The following is a 22,537-nucleotide window of genomic DNA, read 5'->3' on the forward strand; positions in this document are numbered from 1 at the left end:
AAACGATCGATGCATGACCTCACAGACTTCGGGCCGTATAGCTCCTAGTCGCTAGTCTATGGTTCCCTTTTGTAATGGTGTACTTTTCGATTGATTTGGTTAATTACTTCGTGAGAAATCAAGATTTTAATTGCCGATCGTACTCAACGCCGCATTAGCACCAAAGATCTGATGTCCAATGCGACCCATGGGAAGTCAGTCAATCCCATTTCCTAGTTACAGGATGGACACCTATCATCTTGTAGAACTTCTATTCTGCATGTCTTCTTGAGCTTTGCAGTATGTTCGTTTGTTTCTGTCAAGAAAAATTTAGTATGTCTAGTGGCATTTAGGTTCTGCTACTTGTCTTTATGAGACTTGCTCCCAGTTTTTGATAGCAGCATTAGCCAATGCTATTGAGACTCCACGCGCTGGTTCTGGTTCCGGTATGGGATAAATTGAACCCTCTTTTACGAGGGCATCCGAGATTTCATTTCCCTCTAAAGCCGCAATGACCGGGTATCCAGAGTACCCGTATTAAATCGTGGATAATTATCGGTTTTGAGATTCGTGGATAATTTTCAAGGTGATCAAACACTGCTCAACGCTGTTAGACCAGCTTGACTATGACTTTAGATTGCGATGCGGCTGTCCTTCAATCACTCGTAATCACCCAGGTTTTTGATGTTAGGATCCGCTGCACTTTTGACTGAAAACCCGTTGTATATTGCCCCAAGGAAAAATCTCACTTCTTGAAAGGTAGATTTCCACTCTAAAAGTCTTTTCTGCTTTTGAGCCATCGATATAGAAGACTTCAGTGTATTTTTCAGGTTCGCCCCAGTTTTTTCTATGTTTGTCGATCCTGGGCATCCGGGGAACAGAACGCATTACAAGAAATGCATTCAGTTGTCCCAATATATCCTCCAATGCACCCTCACATCCGTTGGCTTCCCATAGCCCTAAACGGATTAGTCGATAAGCTGCCGTTATTGCAGTGCTCTTCTTCTTCTTCATTTTCTTCAGCCTTTGTCCCGTTCACAAGCGGGGTCGGCTCGTCGTGATCGGCTTCGCCATTTGGCTCTATCGAATGCCTGATCTGGGTGCAATCTTGAGGCTTTCAAATCCCCATCCAGCGTATCAAGCCACCGTTGCTTAGGTCTGCCTTTTGGTCCGTTATTGCAGTGCTCTAAATATATGTATGTGCATAGTCCATGTTGGAAATCAAGGAATTAAAAGCAGACTCACAGGACTTTCTACGCTGGTAAGGATTTTGGTTTTCATTTGGCAATTACGTTACCTGAGTGTAATTATGCGTTGTTTCCAACGATTAATTATCTAAAATAATAAAAAATTTGTTGTTTCTTTTTCGTTGGTGTGGATATTTATTCTTGCAAAAACCGATATTTCGGGAACCACTTGTTCCCTTCATTAGTGCTAACAAGTTTCATAATTTCACTCAGACATTTCTTTTTAAAGGCGAGGAGTCCATTGTTGAAGAATCCTTAGTTGCCCCCTAGCTCCGCACGGAATCCAACCATACCCACGCTTTGTTGTTTTCGTGAATAGCTTCTGCAGGTTCGATGTACGGGGTCTATGTTGGGGCATTGAATAGTTTAGGTACTAGCAGAATAGATTAGGTACTAGCACTGAAGAAGGAGGCACGTGGTCTCCGAAACGATCGTATGCGGGGAAAAAATAAAAATATTTACAGGATAAAGAAAAAAACCTAGTTCCCATTTTTCAATTTATATACCAACTGTAAAAAAAAACATGGACACTAATTTCAACTCAACATTGATTAACATTGAATACATTATCTACTCCGTATCTCCAGTAAAATTCCCGCTGTGTCTTTGCGAAATTTAGTTCAGGGCTGGAATCTTTTTGCTATTATTTCGCCAAGTTATAAGCCGATCACAAATTATGTCTCTTCAAGCTATCGGTCAATCTGCGGATATCGTTATTTATATAGTTTCATTTCTTCTTTCTGCAGATCTTATCAGCGATACGTCTTAATTTGTTGTATTTGTCCCATTTGGCTCTTTTGGGCCGCTCCTGATATATATGCAGCGTTTTTCGCTTTGATGGCCTTCTGCTTTTCGTCAATCCATTCATTCCTTTCGCGTCGATGTTTGCAACCGTCATGATTACGCAATAACTTAGAACAAAAATTTGAATTTCAGTCTGAAATTTTGACAATATGTTATATTTTCGGATTATTTAAAGAACAAAATCGATTTTTTCAATCTATGCTAGTGTTTAGATAACACATCGTTCAATAAGTCCCGGGACTAACTATGAAAACAATATTTTATCGACAAAATTCTTTATTATTCATCAACATAATCTCCTTCAAGGATTATACAATCATTCCAACGCTTCTCTAACTTTTCAATGCCATGTTTATAGAACGATTTGTCTTTTGGCTCAAAATGAGCCTCAGTAGCAGCGATCACCTCCTCATTTGAGCCAAATCTTTTTCCCTGGAGCATTTCAAAGAGCCAGCAGTCGGTGGGGGCCAGATCCGGCGAGTACGGAGGATGAGGAAGCAGTTGGAAGCCTAATTCGTTGAATTTGGTCATCGTTTTGATTGACTTGTGGCACGGTGCGTTGTCTTGATGAAAGATGACTTTCTTCTTCTTCATGTGTGGGCGTTTTTTCGCTATTTCGGCCTTCAAACGATCCAATAACACCATGTGGTAGTCGCTATTGATGGTTTTTCTTTTTTCAAGGTAGTCATTGAAAATTATACCATTCGCATCCCAGAATACGGACGCCATCACTTTGCCGGCCGACTGTTGCGTTTTTGGACGCTTCGGGCGGCTTTTACCGGTCGTACGCCATTCAGCTGACTGCCGACTTGACTCCGGAGTAAAATGGTGAATCCATGTTTCGTCCACTGTCACATATCGATGCAAAAAATCCTGTTTATTGCGAGTAAACAGTGCTAAGCAGCTCTCCGAATCATTGATACGTTGTTCCTTTTGTTCCATTGTGAGCAAACGCGGCAGCCATTTGGAAAAAAACTTTTTCATAGCCAATTTTTGGTGGAAAATAGTAAATGCACTACCAGTTGATATGTTCACCATCTTAGCTATCTCGCGCACCTTCATTTTGCGATCACCTATCACGATTTTCAATACTTGCTTGGTGTTTTCGGGAGTTACTCCCTCATTTGGCCGACCCGAACGTTCCGCATCATTTGTATCAGCACGACCGCGTTTCACGACGAAAAGCACCGACAAATGGTTGTTTTCGACGGAGTAGAGTCCGGATAACGTTTTTCAAGCCATTGCTGAGCTTGAACAGTGTTTTTTCCCATTAGGTCCATTTTTTCACGATTGCAAAGGTAGCGTCAGTTTAACCACTATAGCTTTCTTGGTTATGTTTCGAATTACATCAAATTTTGACACATCTTATCTGAAGGTTGGTACTTCCGAACCTTGGTATATAAATGGCATTATTACCGCCATTTCTACACTAGTCCCGGGACTTATTGAACGGTGTGTTATTATCGAAAACTTTCTCAAAATTGTTGAAAACCAAGGATATAAGAGTAAGAGTTACTGCACAAAATCCTATCGAAATCTGCAGCTTAGGTGGATCTTGAGCATCATTTCACTATCAACCTATAGAAAATATTGCAATTCCAAAGGATTATAGTGCACGTTTAAATTATAACAGTTATTGGAAGTATCCAGGATGCGTACCGATTTTCTTGGGAAGACCGTCAAGGCTGCGGCTTTAATTTGCTTAAGGGTAGGGACCGTTTTTGTATTTGTTAAAAAGTAGTTAGTACCTGTATATTATAGTAACTAAAGTAAAAGATTTGGCAGTTTATTTTATTCATAAAAGCAAAATACTTTGTTCATATATAAGTCAACTGCACTGCTTAATAGAAGATAAGACACTTAAATTTACTATACCATTTCGGTACAAAACAAAATGCATACCCTAATAATTTGGCTAGTTAAAATGATATTTACTGTTCTTTATAATGAATGCAAAATGTATCTTGAGGAATTTTGGTAGGTTATTATCGGCATTATGCATTTGTTATAAAGCTGTGCTTTCTCATTTCTGCTTAAGAAAATTCGCGTGTTCTGTTTAGACTTAATTTACCAACGCGCTTTTGCGGAGCTAAAACTAGATTTTCGGGATTAAGTAGTTTTAAATTGTTTGTGTTAGGCCAACAATTCCTTACGTGTGGGTTTTAAATTCGAACTCTTTCAAACCGCTGTATGGATTCTCCATTCTTTTTGACACATAATTTCCTCTAGTACTGCAACTCAGAAGCGTTTCGTCCATTGCTGGGAGAGGAAACACTCACTTTCGTTCTGTTCTCTGCTCGGCTGCCGCGTTGAAAGGTGTGCAAAAACCAGTTCGCGGCATTTTTCGTCTTTTATTCTAATTGAAGCCGGATTTCAGTGAAAATTTTTGTGTTTTCGCATTTGCCGAGTATACTTGTGTAAAAAAGTGATATGGGTGATCGTGAGTTATTGTTAGTTTTCATGAAATAGCAAATTTTCTTATTCTCCGTTTTCCTTGCAGAATACGGAAACTATGGCGGCGGTGGTGGTGGTTTCGGTGGCGGCGGTGTGCCTCCACAATTTTCTGTGCCACCACCGAATTTCCCGCCGCAATCGAATGGCGGCGGTGGATTTAATAAGTTCAAAAATGATAGTGGATGGATGCCCTCCGGAGGCGGCGGTGGAGGAGGTGGCGGCGGCTACAACCAAGGTTTGTTCGGCTTTCGGCGTCCTTTAATTTGAACTTTTAATAAACAACGTGTCCATTTGCAGGGGGTGGCGGTGGAGGCTACGGTAGTGGTGGCGATGGTGGCGGCTACCAAGGGGGCCCTCGTGGCTTCAATGACAGTTTCGGAAAAAGTGATGGCGGTTTCCAGGGCAATCGTGGGGGAATGAAAAGCGACTTTGGCGGCGGTGGAGGCCGTGAGTTTTATATAATCTTGCTCCTTTATGAAGTTTTAAGTTTGGTCATGTTTCAGGTACCGGAGGCGGTGGCGGAGGGTTCAATGACCGTCGTCCTGGAGGTGGCGGCGGCGGAGGAGGAGGCAGCTTTGGGTAAGTTACTCAGAAAACTATTTTCTTACTTTCTTAAGTGTTAATGCTGAATTGGGCAATCTAGTCAAAATTCATGAAAAATTACGAGTGTAAGTTCTGAAGAAAAGGGGAGCAATTGGTGGGGCAAAAGCTGATGCTCTTTAAATTTCTTATCAATGATTTTGTGGGTATTGAGTTCTGAACTGTTCAATTGCCCATCTTGCACCTATATCTGCGATATCTCCTAAATAAGGTCAATGAATTTCACGAAGTTTCAACTGAATTTCTATTACGGGGTAGGGCTCCGAAACTGTGGCACTGAAACAAACGCCAGTAGACAAGCCTAAGTGGAATGTGGGAGACTCATGAAAAAATGACTCCGAATACTTTAAATTATAGCGTCTTAGTGAGAATGGTGGGTCTATTTCAGCTTAGGGTGTTGAAGCAGTGAATGTTGCACTGCAAGTTCCTATTTTTATCGTTGATGAATCATCAGCAGTTCGAGGAGATTATCTGCACTTTGATCTGCAATTTTCTTGTTTACATATTTTGTGATAATGAAATTAATGCGGCAAAAGGCAATGCCCCTGTGGTCTGGAGATGCTGAAGTTTGTAAATATGATTCTAGGAAAACTGTTACATTTTCTTAGTGAGAGGCATCTACATAAAAACCTCAAGTTTAGAATTTTCTAGTGATCTGAAGGGGATAATTCGTACATTTTTTGTTAATGGTCCTTGATGGCTTGTTGAGTTGAGAATGTGTAATGAGTAGCTGAAATTATCAATAAGTTCCTATAAAATAAATACAATAAGTAGTTAAGCTCCGTAAAGAATTTCTATATATCAAGAAAAGACGAAGGTTTTTGGCGGCGATATTTACAAAATTTACTTTGCGATAATCCAACATTATCCTGTCATTTCGCAGTTTTTTCATATCATTCTCTGCGCTTGTGGCAGATTGCTTTCGTATGATTATTATTTTCAGCGTCACGATTTCCAATCCAGATGTGTCGAATAGAACAAAAAGTAGTTTTTAAGAAAGGATTCAAAATGAGCTCTACAAAATAATCAATTAAAAAAAACTTCGACCGATGTTACATATCGTGTTCTTTCATATATTTACATCGACTTTAGGATTTTGCTAATTGCCCAGCAGTTTTGTGGCTTCTCGATACGTCAATCACAAATCAACTACATTCGTCATCATTGGAAGTAATTAATTCGCCAATTTTCTCAAGAGTTTCACAGATATCTTCGTGTCTTATATTGCATTTGATTTGCGGTTTGCTTTGAAACAAAAAATATTTAGTTCACACTAGTTTTCTAGGGGATTCCGCTTACCCGAGCTCTGCTGATTTGAAAAAGGTCGCTGAGCTTGAGGCTTAAAATCATCAATCACTATAAATTCCTCAAGCTTATTAGGTAGTTCAATAAGTAGTGCACATCACAATGACCTCCAGAATGCGCATCAATTTCCCATTTCATTTTTTTGCTAGAGGAAAATCTAAGCGAGGTGCAATTTATTGTGTTCTGACTGATTTATAATTACAATAAAACCTTGATAGTTTACATCTCAAGGAGCCAGCCATTTTGTGCGAACTACGGAGAGATACAGATTACGTCGAGTTAAACGAGAAATAATGCGAATCATGCAGTGTTAATTTATTATACAAACAGAAGCATCGAGTGTATGTAATGCCTGTAAATCGTCATCTCCCACATCATCTGTTCCTAAGAAATGACGAGTCATTTAACCAAGTTCTCGCGTGCTTGAAAGGTATTGGTTGGATGGGCTCTTGTCCATTGTCATAATTTTTATTCCATTTGGTATTTTCAGCCAAAGTAGCTTCGTTCAAAATATTTTCAACAATCGCAATATCCACTTCCTCTTCCTTAAATGTAGCTAGTTTTTTTAGTTTTGAGGCACTAAAAGGTTTCATTTAGTAACTGAAACCGATGACTTTCTGTGTAAATTCTTGGAAGTTTACGGCCTTTAACATAAGAATTTTTTTGTTTTGCCTCTTCAAATCGGAATCTAGCCCGTGTCTATTTCGAAATAATTACCGCAGTCCACGTTGTGTTCTTAACACTTTGACAGCGGAACCTAATTAATTGATTATCTCCGGTAGCGGAAAAGAAAAAAATCTTCTCAAATCAAAATTGACGGTTATATTTGCTTAATAGAACCATATTGTGCAAGAAAAAAAATATCCAAAAAAGTGATCATTTTTTTACGATACACTGTATATCCGCACGCTACTGAAAAGGGGGTCGCAAATCTGCTGCGGTCAGAGTTGACTGGGGGAGAACAAATGGACCATGTTTATAAGTGGAGGATGCACTGTATTGAATTCGCTACGGGCGGGGGTTGAGCCCGATACACAGTATACCGACTTCGCTATCAACGTGTTAAAACACCTGGGTTTAGCTTATTCCTCTACCCTCAGCGGCTTTAGTTTTACGGAAAAAATAATACCGAGAAAGTGCAGTGTAACTCTTCGCGTTATTAATTTTTTTTTAAAACACCTATCATTCTAAGCACATCATTGCTGATTCGAAAAATGTATTTCAACTCTCTCCAGGTCTTCTAGAGAAGCTCACAGTGTTAAAGAAAGCTGAGTAGCAATGGTGCACATTACAACAGTATAGAGTACATTATCACATATTTTGTTCAAAATTTAAGTTAACTTTGAACAGGGGTTTCCAAATCTTCCAATTATTGCCTTCGATGGTATTCTTCACATTAGCTATTTTTTTTTTAAGCAACATAGAGACATTAATAAGGCTCGTTTCACATGTGTACCGTTCCATTAGGTTCATTCTGGGTCGCTGCGGACTAATGTGAAACGGTGTTTCTGTTTCAATTTGATGTCAATTCGGAACCTAATTGAAATCGTACAGCACCGAATGATTCCACGGCCCGAATAGGTTTTATCAGTTTTAATAGGGTTCGAATTTGTGTGCATGATCCAAAAAGCTATCAAGGTTTCATCACACGCACGGTACAGTTTAGGTTTATAGCGCACAACGATGATAAATTGTTAAAAGTTGTCAACTTACCGAAACGTATATATTAGACGCTGCCTCATGAGTTGCCTCTGCCCTGGACGAAACCGTCAGTCAACTTTTTTGCTTTTTTGAAAACTTGGGTTTAACTCAAAAAAGAGGAGTCCGTAAACTATACAAAAGAGGGAGTAAGTCGCTTCCCAAGTGATTCGGTCCGTCACTAAGTGGGTACGGATTCAGGGCTCCCAGCATCCTCAACAAAAAAAAAAATATTATTTACTTCGACCTGGTTTAGATCTAGACTGATGACGGATTTCACTTGAATATAATTCGTACCCGTAATGTGTTTGCGATTATATTTAAGTGGAGCAATTACCATCTGTCGTTACTTTCGGTCATGAGTTGCCTTTGCCCTGGACGAAACCGTCAATCAACTTTTTTGCTTTTTTAAAAACAATTATAATAGTAAATGAATTAATAATATTGGTTCGTTAAGTCTCCAGTACTACTTAAGGAAGTCAATCTTTGCTTGTATTTTTTACATATCGACCATTTAATCAACGCCCATTTGCCATGTAATTGATAGGTAATTCAATGCTTTGATGAAAAACCCAGGGTGCGGCAGTCAATTAAATTCTGGAAGGCCTTTTTAATATCCTCATTCGAATCAATGTTTTTTCCCGCGAAAAAGTCAATATTTTAAAACAAACCATTGATAGGAATATCTGGTGAATGTGAAGGGTGAAGGAGAAGTACCAACGACCGCCTTAGAGCACCAAACACTGACCATCAATTTCTTCTGGTGTTTAGCGCGTTTTTCTGATCAAAGCTTTCACACATGCTGGGTGCAGTTTCGGTTTACACTTCACAGTGGTTGGATTTTAATGAGTTGTTAAATGTTGTCAAGTTTTATTTGGGTGAAATAAGGTGTTTACCGAATAGCGCGTATGTGTGTGAAATGCTTGTGTCACACGTATACGGTTTAGGTCGTTGTCGATCAGTCGAAGTAAAACATATTCGTGACATGGGAGCATTCGGTGCTGTACGGTTTCAATTAGGTAACGGATTGAAATATTGTTTCATACTTGTCGGCAGCGACCGAAACGGAACCGAATGGAAACGTAACCATTAATCTGTTATACCTAGTCCATAAACCTTAGGTTTCTTCAAGAAACACATGTACAGTCTTGGCTTCAATTCTTGTCCTTCTAGCGAAGTCATTCGAACGTCATTCGGACCAATAAATACGTACTTTATTACGACGATCGACATAAATCTGGCATGTGACTTTTCACGTGTTTAACACTAATTTCCAAACGACTCCGAATATCAAAAAATTACTTCTACACTATATCTAGATACAATTGATGCCAAAAAAAATTCGATACCGCGGATCCGACACACAGGATGACCCCCTTAATGCTGATCTTCGTTATCAAAAGCAACGCTTTCATTTGGTTGGATAGTGGGCGGAAAAAATGACAGTCCGGTGGTGAAGGCTCTGGAAAGTATGAAGGATGCCGAAGAACCTCTCATTCGAGCTCTTGGATGAGCCTTGCACGACTCGTGAAACATGTCGGGTTTCTTCATCCGAATTGTTTTATTTAAACGGTGCAACTGGACAATGGAGAACTCCTTGTTGATCGTATTGTTTTTTTCAAACATCTCCCAATGCACTACAAGGGTATGCAGTCCCACCAAAAGCGAATCGCAGTTTTCTTTTCTTTGTCTCATATTGCTGTATAAACACCATTTTGTCATCTCTCGTCTCGACTCGGCAGAAAAAACTTAGTGAAATTGCTGCAACTTCTAGTACACTAGAGGCGATATGATTATGGGAGCAATTTGAAGAAGCGACCTTAGAGTTTGAACTCGTTGGTATCTTTGGGTTGTTAATAATATTTGAAATAACCTTATTGGAAACTTGTTGGTTTAATCAGACTTAATTCAATGAATGCAACAAAATAAAAGATGCTTTGTTACTAAACTGACGAGAAGGATCTTTATCTTCTTATAGACGATGCGAGAAGCTTGTGCCAAATAGCTATTCTGCAAAATCTCTGTATAAACGTTGAACTTTAGGATATATATCACATGATTGGTTCGAATAAATTTTCTCTCAATTCGTAGAGGAAACTATTGGCAGTCAAATGTTTTGTATTTTTCTTAAAAATTCCAATGCAGTAGGAGTTCTTCACTAATGCTTACATCTATAAGAGCTTGTAGATACTAGGGTTTTCCAATGTTAAGAAATAAGATACTGCAGAATATTTGGGTATTATTTACAGTTGAGTCATAGCAATTTCACTTCACTTTCCGAGCATTGCTAAATTCAAATGTGGTTCCCACCTTAGTGAGTGTTAGTCGTAAGTGCTTTTCGATTTCGCGCATTGGTGGTTTTTTCCGCCTTATCTTTTCTTTTTTTCTGTAAACATAAATTAAAGGTATAGGCCCATTCTTACGTCTTCAATCCGTATTTCAATAACTAAGTACCAAAGCACCGTAGCAAGGATCAAGTTAATAAATGACACAGAAGTAAATAAAGAAAGCAGATTATATATTTGCAATGAATTCTGGTTATTGAAAGGCATTGAACCTTTTGCTTCAACATTTAATTTTCAGCCCAAAGTTGATCATTAGCTTCGTATGAATTCTTATTGAGTTTATTTTAAATTTTGTGTTATGATGGTGACGACTCTTACACTTACTCCTTCCAGAGTAGGACTTAGGTAAAAAGTAAATTGCCTTCTAATATATGCTTATACGCCGAATTCGAATTCCTCCGAACGGACATTGCGAACGTTTTGTCGGATTTTTTTTTCCGGTATTTCCAATTAAGGTATAGGAGTGTGCATCAATAACGTAAAACTACAAAAAATATCATGACTTTCTGGCAAACATTTAATTAATACTAATCTATTCAATAATCAATTTTAATTCGTTCGTAGCTCTTCATCGTGTTAATAAATTACATTTCTGGTGACTTGATTTTAAATATAGTTTGATTTCTTTGGAAATCATTTCAGCGCTTAAATGTTTGAGGTCAATACAGAATGACTGAAGTGTAAAGCGACATGCTACGACATGCTCTAAAGAATTCCGCTATTACATTTTACAATGATTGCATGAGCGATGTTATATTTTAAACTAAATGCATATAGTCTTATCAGTCAGCAAAGCCTTTTTTTTTCAGAAAAGAACTTCCTCCTCTAACTTCAAATTAGATCAGATTTAAATATCTAAAGGCTTCAAAATTAATTTTCCGAGGGATTTCGGTGTGAAATAAGGAACTTTAGTCTCGCGACGGAAGGGCTGAGTTGGTTGAACGTAAACTTCTTAATTTTGTTGCCACGGATTCCAATCACAGTTCGTCATGGATGTTGCTGTCCCGCTGCTGTGGGCTTATCACTTACACAGTATTAAGTATGCTGATAACAAAACTGAAGCGCAGTCTCATTGAAAATACAATAGAAAACATGAGAATGTGTGGATGTACTGTACTCCACAAATGAGTGAACAACAGACGTACTAAATTTTGTTTCCTATAGTCAATAGTCATGTGTGCCATATATGCTATAAAGATAAAAATTGAAGCATAAGATTAATTCATAGTTGTCTCGAAAAGCAACTTGCCTGCCCTAGAACATGTCGTCGAATTGTTAGCCATCCTTTGAGCGAACAATGATAAGTCTAAGTTTTCATTATTTTTCATGAAATATCTTTTAACAGATTTAAGTGTTATTGATTGAAAAATTGAAAAATTTCAAATGGTCTTGAAAATCTAGTGGCTTGAAATAGTTTTTCCCCTTGAAGTGGATTCCTTTCTATTTACTATCCAGAAGGTACTTGGTGTTCTCTTCCGCACAAAAGATATTACATCGTCTTAAACTGACAATATTAATCGCATTTATAATGTGTATAAATAAAAAAAAAATTAACTTTGTTCGAAGCTCTTGGGAACATTTTTTACTGTGACTAGGACAATGCAGAAATTTATTGTAGCCGAAACATACAAAGTGGTAGCCACTAATAAAGTGGCCAATAAGGTGTAGGCATTTTAATGATATTCCTCTTTTGATATAAAATTTATGCAATGCCTATTATCATTAATATTGAAGTCAAAATGAGCTATCGGATTTTTGGTAAAACTTTTCGGCGTTTTCTTTAAATCGGTCAAGCTTAACACGGATATGCGAAATTTAGGTAGAAAGTGCATTTCAGCGATCACAAAATTGACTGTTTCTGAGTAAAAATGAAACTTTCCTTAGTTACCTTCTGCCATCCGATTGGCGCAGCAGCTGCGCATACGAGATTTCTCTTTGGTGTTTGTTATAGCATTGGTTTTGCTTGGTTTCTATTTTATTTTTATTTTTTTCGCCTGTCACTCTCTTCAACAATAAGCGAGGAAATATTTAAATTTTTGGGAGAAAGTAATTACTTGGTCTGAAGACTCAAAAATAGGTTTAAACAATTATTTCATAGAAGTCGGTGTTGAAAAAGTACATTTCGCAATTGATACTAATAGTGAAAATCAATCATTTTCAAGAGTTGTATTTTTCCACACTGTAAGAACCATTTCACAACAACAATTAGGAATATCTGATTATTGTCTACACACCTACGGAGAAGTTTTAAAAAGTCTATTTTTAATCTGTTTGAAAAATTTCCCTATCTGAACAAAAGCAGGCACGACGTAGAATATAAAGTTTTGGGATTCCTGTTCCTTCGAATTTTGTTACATCAATCGTCCGCGCGTTTTTTCTTGTAATCTAAACTAGACTAGTCTGGACTAAAATGCGTGTATAATATTAAATGGAAAATGAGTAATTTTTAAGAGATGCTTCCTTTTCTAGAAGAAGAAGTAGGGACTTGCTCCGTCTCGACGAGTCTTTTTTGAACGATAGTATCCACAGTTCTAAATAAACGTCGTTATATTTTAAGCAGGAAAAAAAAATATATAAAATAATAACATAAATAAAATAAATATAAAATAATATGAAGTTAATTAAATATATAAAATAATTATAATAAATTATCGATGACACCGCAATCGAGGTTCGATCTATTTCCGCCTTGATAAGGAACTCCGAATATTTCAGTTTTACACTGAAGTCCATTAATTCGATATCCTTAGCTGGTGTATATTAAACCTTCGGTTGTCACTGGTTTCGGTATGTTGTGTTGTTCTTTTTGGGCACTTATATGGTATGGTAAGAGTCGAAATTTTAACCTGAAATCGAGAAAGGGTTTAAGGAATGGTAAGAGTGGGACTATTTCTCAATTTGATAGGCACACATTGTTCATTGGAGCGTATGATGCCAACGAATGCAAGACGGCTTTTCTCCATATAATGTTTTCACATTTTTTTCTTCACTCCCTTTTTGTAAGCTTGTTTATAGTTAAGTATATCTCGTTTTGTAATCCCATGCCCACCAAATTTTAAATCCATGATGAAATATGTTTCGTGAATTTAATTCTACTATAATATAAATATATATATAACTGCTCATCAACAGTGATATTTTAACATGGCCTGTAGTTTTGACTTCGTCCAAGAAATGTTAGGAAAAGTCAGTGAGTTTCAAGTCTTTAACTCAATTCAATATATATTAGAAATGCAATTTAAATCGCGAGACGTCTGGACCTATACGCCAAACAAGGCCTCATACATGTGAATAGTGCTGTGGGGTATCAAATGGCTCAAGGGCTCAATTCGAACTTTTCGAAACTGGCCCCACATTTGATATCGGGTGAAACGTAGGGGAGTAAGGGCTCGAAATATGAGCACCAAAAAGTGTAACAGGCCTCGTTCTCAGAAGCTATCCAACCGAAAGATCTGAAAAAAAGTCATAATGGTGTAGCTAAACGAAATTTAGACCTCAAAATACACATACAGTTCCGATATCTGGACAAATAAAATTAATGATAGCATATTGGTCTATTATAGAAATTTTGCCGAAAACAACTCCCCTTAAGTCCACGCTAGAATTACATTTGTATAAATGACTATAATAGGAACAATTAGGTAAAGTGTGAAGAAAATCCTACTATTATTAACAAAGTTATAGAGGGTGAAACTTTGCCATTTGTTGTGAATTTCGTGCATTCGTCAATACCCCAAAAAGTGGGCTCACATGAAGGAAGAAACATTTTATTTTAAGTTTTTGGGTCATTTGTATATCAATATTAATTGCTCCAAAGAGACATATGTGTGTGTGGTATACATACGTGCAAATGAAATTTCTGGGTAGTTAATCCAGATAGATATATTAGTACTTCAAACCAGCGGTATTCAATAGACGTACTATATATGTACATATGGATACTTTTGTGTATGAAGTAAACCGGAAATATAAGTACGATCAATTTATATATACACAGTATGTACAGTATTCGGCAATAGGCAGTTTGTTTGTTTAGTGTGAGAATAATATCTAGGTCTGTAATATGTATGCATAACTTGTAGTTTGGAAAAATATGAAGGGATATGTTGGATTTGTAGCTATACGCGGATGCGAAAATGTGCGGGGAAGTTTCTCACATAAAATGAACACAAAATCTTTATACCCGAAGCGCCGAGCTTCCGGTATTTCGACTTGTTATAGTACGATTTGTCTTTAGCTTCGACGATTACCTCTTCGTCGGCGCTAAATTTTTTTCCAGCGAGCATTTATTGAGAGAAAAGGTCCTTGGTGGCCAGATCTGGAGATTATGGTGGATGCGAAGCAATTCGAAGCCCAATTCATACAATTTTGCAATGGTTTTCATTGATTTGTGACACGTTGTTCAAATGGGGCCGTTTTTTCGCGATTTCATCCTTCACACGCTCCCTCTAATAACGCTATGTAATGGTCGCTTTTGATGGTTTTTCCCTTCTCGAGATAGTCGACGAATATTATATCATCCGCATCCCAAAATGCTGATTCCATAGCTGTGCCAGCCGACTATTGCGCCTTTGCACGCTTTGGAGACGATTCACTACGTGCAGTCCACTCAAATGATGATCGTTTTGATTCTGGTGTGAAATAATGGAGCCATGTTTCGTCCATTGTCACATCGACGCGTAAATTCTAGTTTTTATGGAGAAAGAGCTTCAAACAATGCTCAGAATCGTTAACTCGTTTTTGGTGGATTCCGAGCTCGCTATATGTTTTCGTCAGTAAAAGCTCCATTGGGAGCGTCCACTACGTGTACCGTCTTCGGTGTTTATTTTGCCTCGTTTAAATTTGGGGGAAAACCACTTCTCAGCGGTTGATTTTCGTAGTGTTTATCGAGCGAAGTCTCAGCTTTAACAGTATTTTTTTTCACCAAAAAGCAATGCTTTATTAACACGATATTCCTTTTTATCCATTTTATTTAAACTAACAAAAGTTGCTTCACTTAAAATGCAACTGTCAAATTTGTACACGTGTCTTTTGAAGGATAGGGTTAACTAAAATCATGGATTTAACACTAGTGCGCCATGTTAGCCTCCAAACTTTTCAGCCGACCTGGTACACGTACTCTCCAAGGTATCGCCGGGGCACTTAAACACTTATTTTCGCTTTCCTGTATCACCTGTGTGGTGTTTATTTAGGTAGGGCGATATGTTTTGCTATCTTTTATCTAAAAACCGTCGTACTCTTTTTTCCGTTAATTCTGCTTCGTTTAGGTGTTCCCTAAAACGTATCTCCGCGTTCCTCTTGGTTTGACCGATGTATATTTTCCTGCAATACATAAATTTACTTAAATCCAGTTTTTATTAATAGATTTCTTGCTACAGTGCCAGGATCGACGGAGAGTTGTTCCAAGGTCAGGCTTGAGGTACAAATTGTTTTTTGGTGTACAGGACGGTGCCCAAATAATACAATAATACACTTTAATATGGAGGAGGCAAAATCGAAATTAACGAGAAAACTTGTTCGAAAAAGCGAGAATTCAGTGATAATAAGATAGTTTCGTCGTATCCTTTTATCGTTTCATTGAGAAAGTTTAGCAAAGACTTGCAATAATCAATATTTTACTTTAATATATAGTAAGAACAGAACAACAATTGGGGTTGAAAACTGTTTATAAATTATGCTGAGCAAGTTTGGCAGTCTATTCAATTATATATTGTAAAACTTAGGAAGGGTTTTGAAGTTAAACTCGATAACCTTTTTATATACTATGAAATGGCACTTTCTCATGTTGTAAATATTACGAGAACAATTTGCTTGTTTATTGTGTAATTCTTGACTGTTGGTATGGATTCGATTCAATGTCTACTCTATATGCCGAAAAATATCGTAAAATAGAGCCGAGATTTTTGTAATACACTACAAAAACGAACTGAAATTAATATACAACTAGGATGACATTGATCAATGTTAGTTTTTGAAATAAATGTTGTGTTATGAGATATAAAAGGTATCTCTACCGTCGAACCAGTTAACTCATGGATTTTTGTGTTGGAAGCCGCAAACAGAATGTTCTATTTGCTTGTGCTTTGGAATAGTGTTCTAAAATTATGTTAAGTGAAAATCATCTCGAATAATATCAAAACTATTGTGGGGAAAATATTATCTGTCTCGGGGTCGAGAATATAGATATACTTAGGGTCTTGTACAGCACATCGTGAAATATGTGTTTTATTTGTGCAAGTATCCGCCGATACGATCAACTATCAACGTCAATATTGATAGAACGGTCTGAGTTTGGGAAAATTCAAGTCTCTTGATCGCTACACATTTTTTTCTTATTTTTACTATAATCATTTAAATTTCACGAGCGAATTCCTAAATTGTTCGCTTGTGTTTCTCTGTCTAATGATTTTTTGCTTTAAAACCTAAATAATTTTAATGAATGGTTAAATATATTCTAGCAGTGGAGGCGGCAACAAGGGTGGTTTTAACAAAGGTAAACACCGAAAGTGTCTGAATGAAAGAAAAATGAACTCTCGAAACAAGATGAAGTATCACTTTCTTATATTCTTATTCAATCATACATACGAACATTAAACTAAGTATACAACATGTAGTACGTTAAGTTTTACTATTTTTACAATTGAAAGTACCGCGTTCTAAGGTTGTTGAAAAAGGCTGCATTATTTGGTTCTATAGAATGAATTAATGGTTGCGTAATGTGGTATCAGCCACGATTTTTGAGTTCCTAGTGTACTGTTACTGTTAGCCCTTTAACGGTCTTGAATTTATTAAATCCTTTAAGTCATTTACTTGATACGTAGGTAGACTACAATTAAGTGTGTTGAAATTACGGATGTAAACTTTTGACAAGTGAAGGTGTGTGAGAGAAGCATGGTTGTAGGCATTTGAAAGAGTTGTTCTTTCGCGTTGACTGGTTATCAATGAAAATGTTTACTATTAAGATTCCGTTTCAGCGTTTCGCATCTCTTAGCGATAAGAAAGAAATATGGTATAAGCTATGAAGGCAAAAATGCTCGAAATAGGAATCTCCAACTAATTGTAAGAGTGTTATATGGCAGGTAACATGTAAAATGGTAAATTTCATTTCCTGGCTTCAATACGATCGTTAAAGGGTTATTTCTACAAAAATATCGTTCGATAATAAGACAAGATTGAAACGTGTGGTATCAAAACTATGTTTAAAATGCGACTATAAAAGTGTATCTCTGTCAACTTGGTATCTTGTAAAATCTTACCATAGAGTGTAATCAAGCATATTTGGTTAAACTAGGTTTCGAACATTCGTTATAATGCGGTCTTCATGCAATGAAATTTCATCCAAATAGTGTATTACCTTACGTAATTTAAACGAAAATGTGTAGCCATTAGAGTGATTCGGTTCTTTTGCTGTTCACAATCTGCAAGTTAAATTCCATATGCGATTTTCGTTTAAAAGTCATCATTCTATCGAAAAACTGAAGAAGGATTAACAATTTAGAGTAGACTAAGGCTTAGAAGAGGAGTTTCAAAGTTGCGGTAGTCTAATGGTCTTTTCATGTCTAGGTGGATTCGGAGGTGGCGGAGATATGATCATCCAAGAGGACACCATTTTTGTTGCTGGAATGGATCCTGCAATCACCGAGCAAGATATTCATGATCACTTTGGCTCGATTGGAGTGATTAAGGTGAGCAGATAATTAATAATATGAATTGCCTCGGAGGATAATTTACTAGTTACAATTTTATCTTGAGGCTGTACATTTCTTTCTCCACTCGGTTTAGTTCAGAACGTGGTTGTATAACAAATTTTCGGTATCTTAATTATTTCAGAAAGATAAAAAGACAATGAAACCAAAAATTTGGTTATACCGTCATAAAGACAGTGGATTGTCAAAAGGTGAAGCTACTGTTACCTATGATGACGTAAATGCCGCGAAATCTGCGATTTCTTGGTTTGATGGGCGTGACTTCCGAGGCAATACCGTGAGGGTATCATTGGCTCAGCGTCAGAACAATTGGAATAAGGGCGGCGGCGGCGGAGGAGGTGGTCGCGGAGGCTTTGGTGGCGGCGGCGGCCGTGGCCCAATGGGCGGTGGTGGAGATGGTCCACAAGGAGGCGATAGAGATGGTGGCCGCGGTGGTTTTGGCCGTAAAGATGGTGGAGGAGGTGGTGGCGGCGGAGGCCGTGACAGCGGTGGTGGTTTTGGCCGGAAAGACGGTGGATCAAGCGGTGGCCCAAGAGGTGCTAGCGGCGGAGGAGGTGGTGGCGGTGCAGGACCTAACAAAATCCCACAAAGAGAAGGAGATTGGAATTGCACAGAATGCAACAATACCAACTTCTCATGGCGTAATGAATGCAACAGGTAAGCACATATTCAGATAGGTATTTTTTGCGGATGGATGGGACTTTCGCAGAAAATTGCAATAAATTGAAAGTGTTCAGCAAGGGGTACATTGTCATTTCCTTACTTTATAGGTGCAAAGCACCGAAAGCAGAAGGCGCTGGTGGCGGAAGCGGCGGTGGAGGTGGTGACTTCGGTGGAAGAGGCGGTTCTGGTGGCGGTGGCTTCGGCGGTGATCGCAGACCACCTTTCAGCGGTGGTGGCGGCGGCGGAGGTGGTGGCCGCGGTGGTTATGGCAGCAGGGATGGTAACGATGGAGGAAGCAGAGGATTTGGCGGAGGACCAAGAGGAAGTAGTGGCGGCCCAATGGGAGGAGACGGTGGAAATCGTCGTGACGGCGGCGGAGGACCAATGCGTAGTAATCCTCGCGGTGGCGGCCGAGACCGAGGAGGTGGCGGTGGTGGTCGCTCTCGCCCTTATTAATAGAATAGTTTTAATGCTCGTAATTAAAACGAATAAATCTAGTTGGTAGCGCATTACTTCCGCATAATTTTATGTAAACAGAACAGTAAATAGTTTCGATTAAACGGAATTGCTCTTTGCAATTGAAATTGGTTATTTCTAGAAAAAACTTATTGCATCATAAACTTAATTTTAAAGATGGTCTGACTTGAATAGCGAGTGAATGTGTAATTTTTCCTTTTTTAAATGAAAAAGATCATATTTAAGGAGATATAAAAATTGTATTTCATTACTAATTTCAATGTTTATAATACTTTTGTTTTTAAAAAGATACTTGAAGAATAAAATATGATGTACAAAAATGATTTTATTATTAATCGATTGATTGTGTGAAACAATTGAAGGGAATATAAGTTCCTTGGTTTCCTGAGACTTCGTTATATGACAGCGGCATTTAGTTCAGCTGAAAAATGTTGTATGATACTTTGTTTCTGGTCGAAAGCAATCATTTGTAAGTGCGCAATTTCGATAAACGCAGGCAGCTAAAACGTCTATAAAATTACTTTTGAAATGTTTTTTTTTGTAATTAGAAGGTGTGACGTGAAATTTTGCAGTGTTCTACGTAAAACAGTGCTCAACTTAACTTAGATTATAGCGATATCTCGTGGAAAAGTGTTAATCGAAGAAGAAAACAAGTCGGGAAACCGGAAGCTTGACGCTTCAGGTATAAAAGGTTTTGTGTTTCCCTATGTGAGGAGCATAACGTAGTTCTCCATTGGCTTATAGCATTGACCCGAGATATTGAAATCGTTCAGTTCTGGGCAGGCTACTGCCATTGCCAGAACTCAGCGATTTAAATATCTCGCGTCAACGCTATCAGCCAATGGAGAACTGCGTAATGAAATTGTTTCACGCATTAATGCAACTGGATGAAGTGGCATTCCCCAACTGGTGTTCTTTGTGATCAACGTGTCAGCGCACGTCCCAAATCTAAAATTTACTGCAATGTCGTCCGTCTGCCACTCTCTATAGTTCTGAGTGTTGGCCGACTATAAAGGACAATGAACGGTGTCTTGCGGTAATGGGGACGAAGATGTTGCATTGCACTGGTGGCGTGACACGTTTTGATTACGTCTGAAATGAGAATATCCGCGATCGATATGGGTTTGCACCGATCATGGAAAAACTGCAAGAGAGGCGTTTTCGATGGTGTGGTCACGTAATTCACGCTAACGAGAATTCAACAACCAGTATTGATCAGATTACATCCTGATGAGGCATTTGATACAATAAAATGACGAAACCGATCATCACGAGCCGACCCCGCTTGTGAACTGAAGGCTGAAGAAAAAGAAAAAGATGTGAGGAGCGACGAGTGCACGACAGCTCCGTGTAATATAGCTAAAAATTCCATTGCCCTCTATTTTTTAGAAAGCGATTTAAATAAATCATTTGATAGAAAGCCCTGTGTTGATAATGGTCACCTTCATACGCTTCACGCTCTGAGTTTAATATTATTAGCGAATGAGAACAATTTAACCAGCATCAAATATAAAAAAGGGCTATTGAGAATTAGATTCTTCTTGAATGGAATTTAAATATTTCACTGGAATTTCAATTATTCTCGTTAATTATGACGTCAGCATCTTACTTGTATGGCTTAGGAAGCTGTTAATTAGCACGAAATTGATAAGTTTGAACTGCTATAATTTTCCCACTAATAGTTGGATTTGTGTGTATGCACGAGGCTGTCCTCTATGTCGGTGCAAAATTTAGTACACTTAGCATGAACTTAAGGGGAGTTTTTTAGTCAATTTCTAAAAGTTGATAATATACTATTAGTAAAATTTTTGAGCAGATACCGGAATGGGACATCTCTCGAAGATTAGATTTCACATAAATGTTTTACACAAAACCTTTAAAAGGGCTGCAGATAAATAGATTCTTCATAAATGCGACTTTAATATTCCACGCGAATGTCAATTATTCCGGGTAATTATGACGTCAGCATCCGATTTGCATGGCTTTGGAAGCAGTAAACTCGCGCGAAATTGCTAAGTTTGAACTGCTATAACTTTGGCGTTAATTGCCTGATTTCAATGAAATTTAGCGCATATACGCGAAATATTGTCCTCTATGCTGGTACAGAATCCGGAAGTCCTAGGATGAATTTAAGGGGGGTTTTTCAGTAAATTTCTAAAAAGTAGTAATATACTATTAGTAAGTTTATTTGAGCAAATATCGGAATGGGACATATTTTGAGGCCTAGATTTCATCTAGGCGCACCACTCTGATTTTTTTTCGAATTTTTGGGTTGGGTAGTTTCCGAAAATGAGTCCTGTCTTACTTCAAATGCGTACATTTTGACTCCTTACTCACGCACTTTGCAATTTATGCCAAAACTAATGTCAGTTTCGGAAAGTATATCCGGTGAAAAAAATTTTTGAATCCTCCCTTTGCATGTATGGGGAGCCCCCCTTTGAATTTCACCACTCGCTGTATGCGTGGGATTTCATAGTTCCCATCTGTCCACCAAATTTCGTTTGGATCGGTTTAGCCGTTTTGGAGAAAAATGCGTGTGACAGACAGACATTGAATCGATTTTAATAAGGTTTTGTTTTACACAAAACCTTAAAAAGCCAACTTGTGAGAATGGAAAATTCGGGCTGCCAAATGAGAGCGATGTTGAGGCAAATTGGTAGATCCGACGGAGTTGTGATTTTTTTTAGATTAGAGGGAAAATACGGCACAAATAGCATCCGTGTGAAAATAAAAAAATCGGTAAAAGAGAAATCGCCCTGATTAAGGAGGAAGCTACTAGAAATAAAGTTGTTCGTTGCAGCTCGTGTCGAAATTATTTCTTCCTATTAAAAAGAGACGGGTGCAATAGATTCCCCATGCTGATAACAGCATTAAATATAAAAAGCCTGCTAAAGCACCCCATTTAACACCAATACATAATAAGGCCCGTCTCAAATTGGCTAAATCGTGGATGAAATGGGAAGAAGAATGTAAGGCAGTAATTTTTTCGGATGAGAAGAAATTCAACTTTTACGGTCCAGCTGGATTTAGTGCATTTTGGCATGATCTAAAAAAACTAAAGCTCCTCGAATAAGTCGCAGCTTTGGAGGTGGCAGTGTCATGGTTTGGGGGGCATGTTATTTTCTCGGGAAGCTTCGACAGGGAATCACCAACCAAAAGGTGGTTGTATAACAAACTTAAATAAAGATGCATTTACTATCATATAAACTTCACATTCCTCAAGGCGTGTATATGGTCACAACGAGCAGTATATGGGGAG

The 22,537-nt window shown here is 38.0% G+C and overlaps 1 protein-coding gene across 2 annotated transcripts; it reads left to right on the forward strand.

Moving 5' to 3' along the window:
* Positions 1-4,302: 4,302 nt before the first annotated feature.
* On the forward strand, positions 4,303-19,598 carry LOC119652852 (RNA-binding protein cabeza). 2 transcript variants are annotated; one of them, XM_038057209.1, is made up of 8 exons: positions 4,303-4,470; positions 4,531-4,719; positions 4,782-4,931; positions 4,988-5,063; positions 16,891-16,925; positions 17,996-18,117; positions 18,263-18,795; positions 18,909-19,598. In XM_038057209.1, exons 1-8 carry the CDS (start codon positions 4,461-4,463, stop codon positions 19,255-19,257), a joined length of 1,464 nt encoding a protein of 487 aa, XP_037913137.1. In that variant the 5' UTR covers positions 4,303-4,460; the 3' UTR covers positions 19,258-19,598. The 2 variants fall into 2 exon arrangements, with proteins under 2 accessions (XP_037913137.1, XP_037913144.1); XM_038057216.1 differs by having other exon boundaries at positions 16,894-16,925.
* Positions 19,599-22,537: the final 2,939 nt, after the last annotated feature.

Source organism: Hermetia illucens, chromosome 1 (genome assembly GCF_905115235.1).
Source record: "Hermetia illucens chromosome 1, iHerIll2.2.curated.20191125, whole genome shotgun sequence".
Lineage (NCBI taxonomy): Eukaryota > Metazoa > Arthropoda > Insecta > Diptera > Stratiomyidae > Hermetia > Hermetia illucens.

Bases quoted from the DNA above. Each gene is read 5' to 3' on its own strand.
- LOC119652852 (XM_038057209.1), top strand. The intron at 5,064-16,890 runs GTAAGTTACTCA...AATATATTCTAG, and splicing joins GGAGGAGGAGGCAGCTTTGG to CAGTGGAGGCGGCAACAAGG. The intron at 18,796-18,908 runs GTAAGCACATAT...CTTACTTTATAG, and splicing joins TGGCGTAATGAATGCAACAG to GTGCAAAGCACCGAAAGCAG.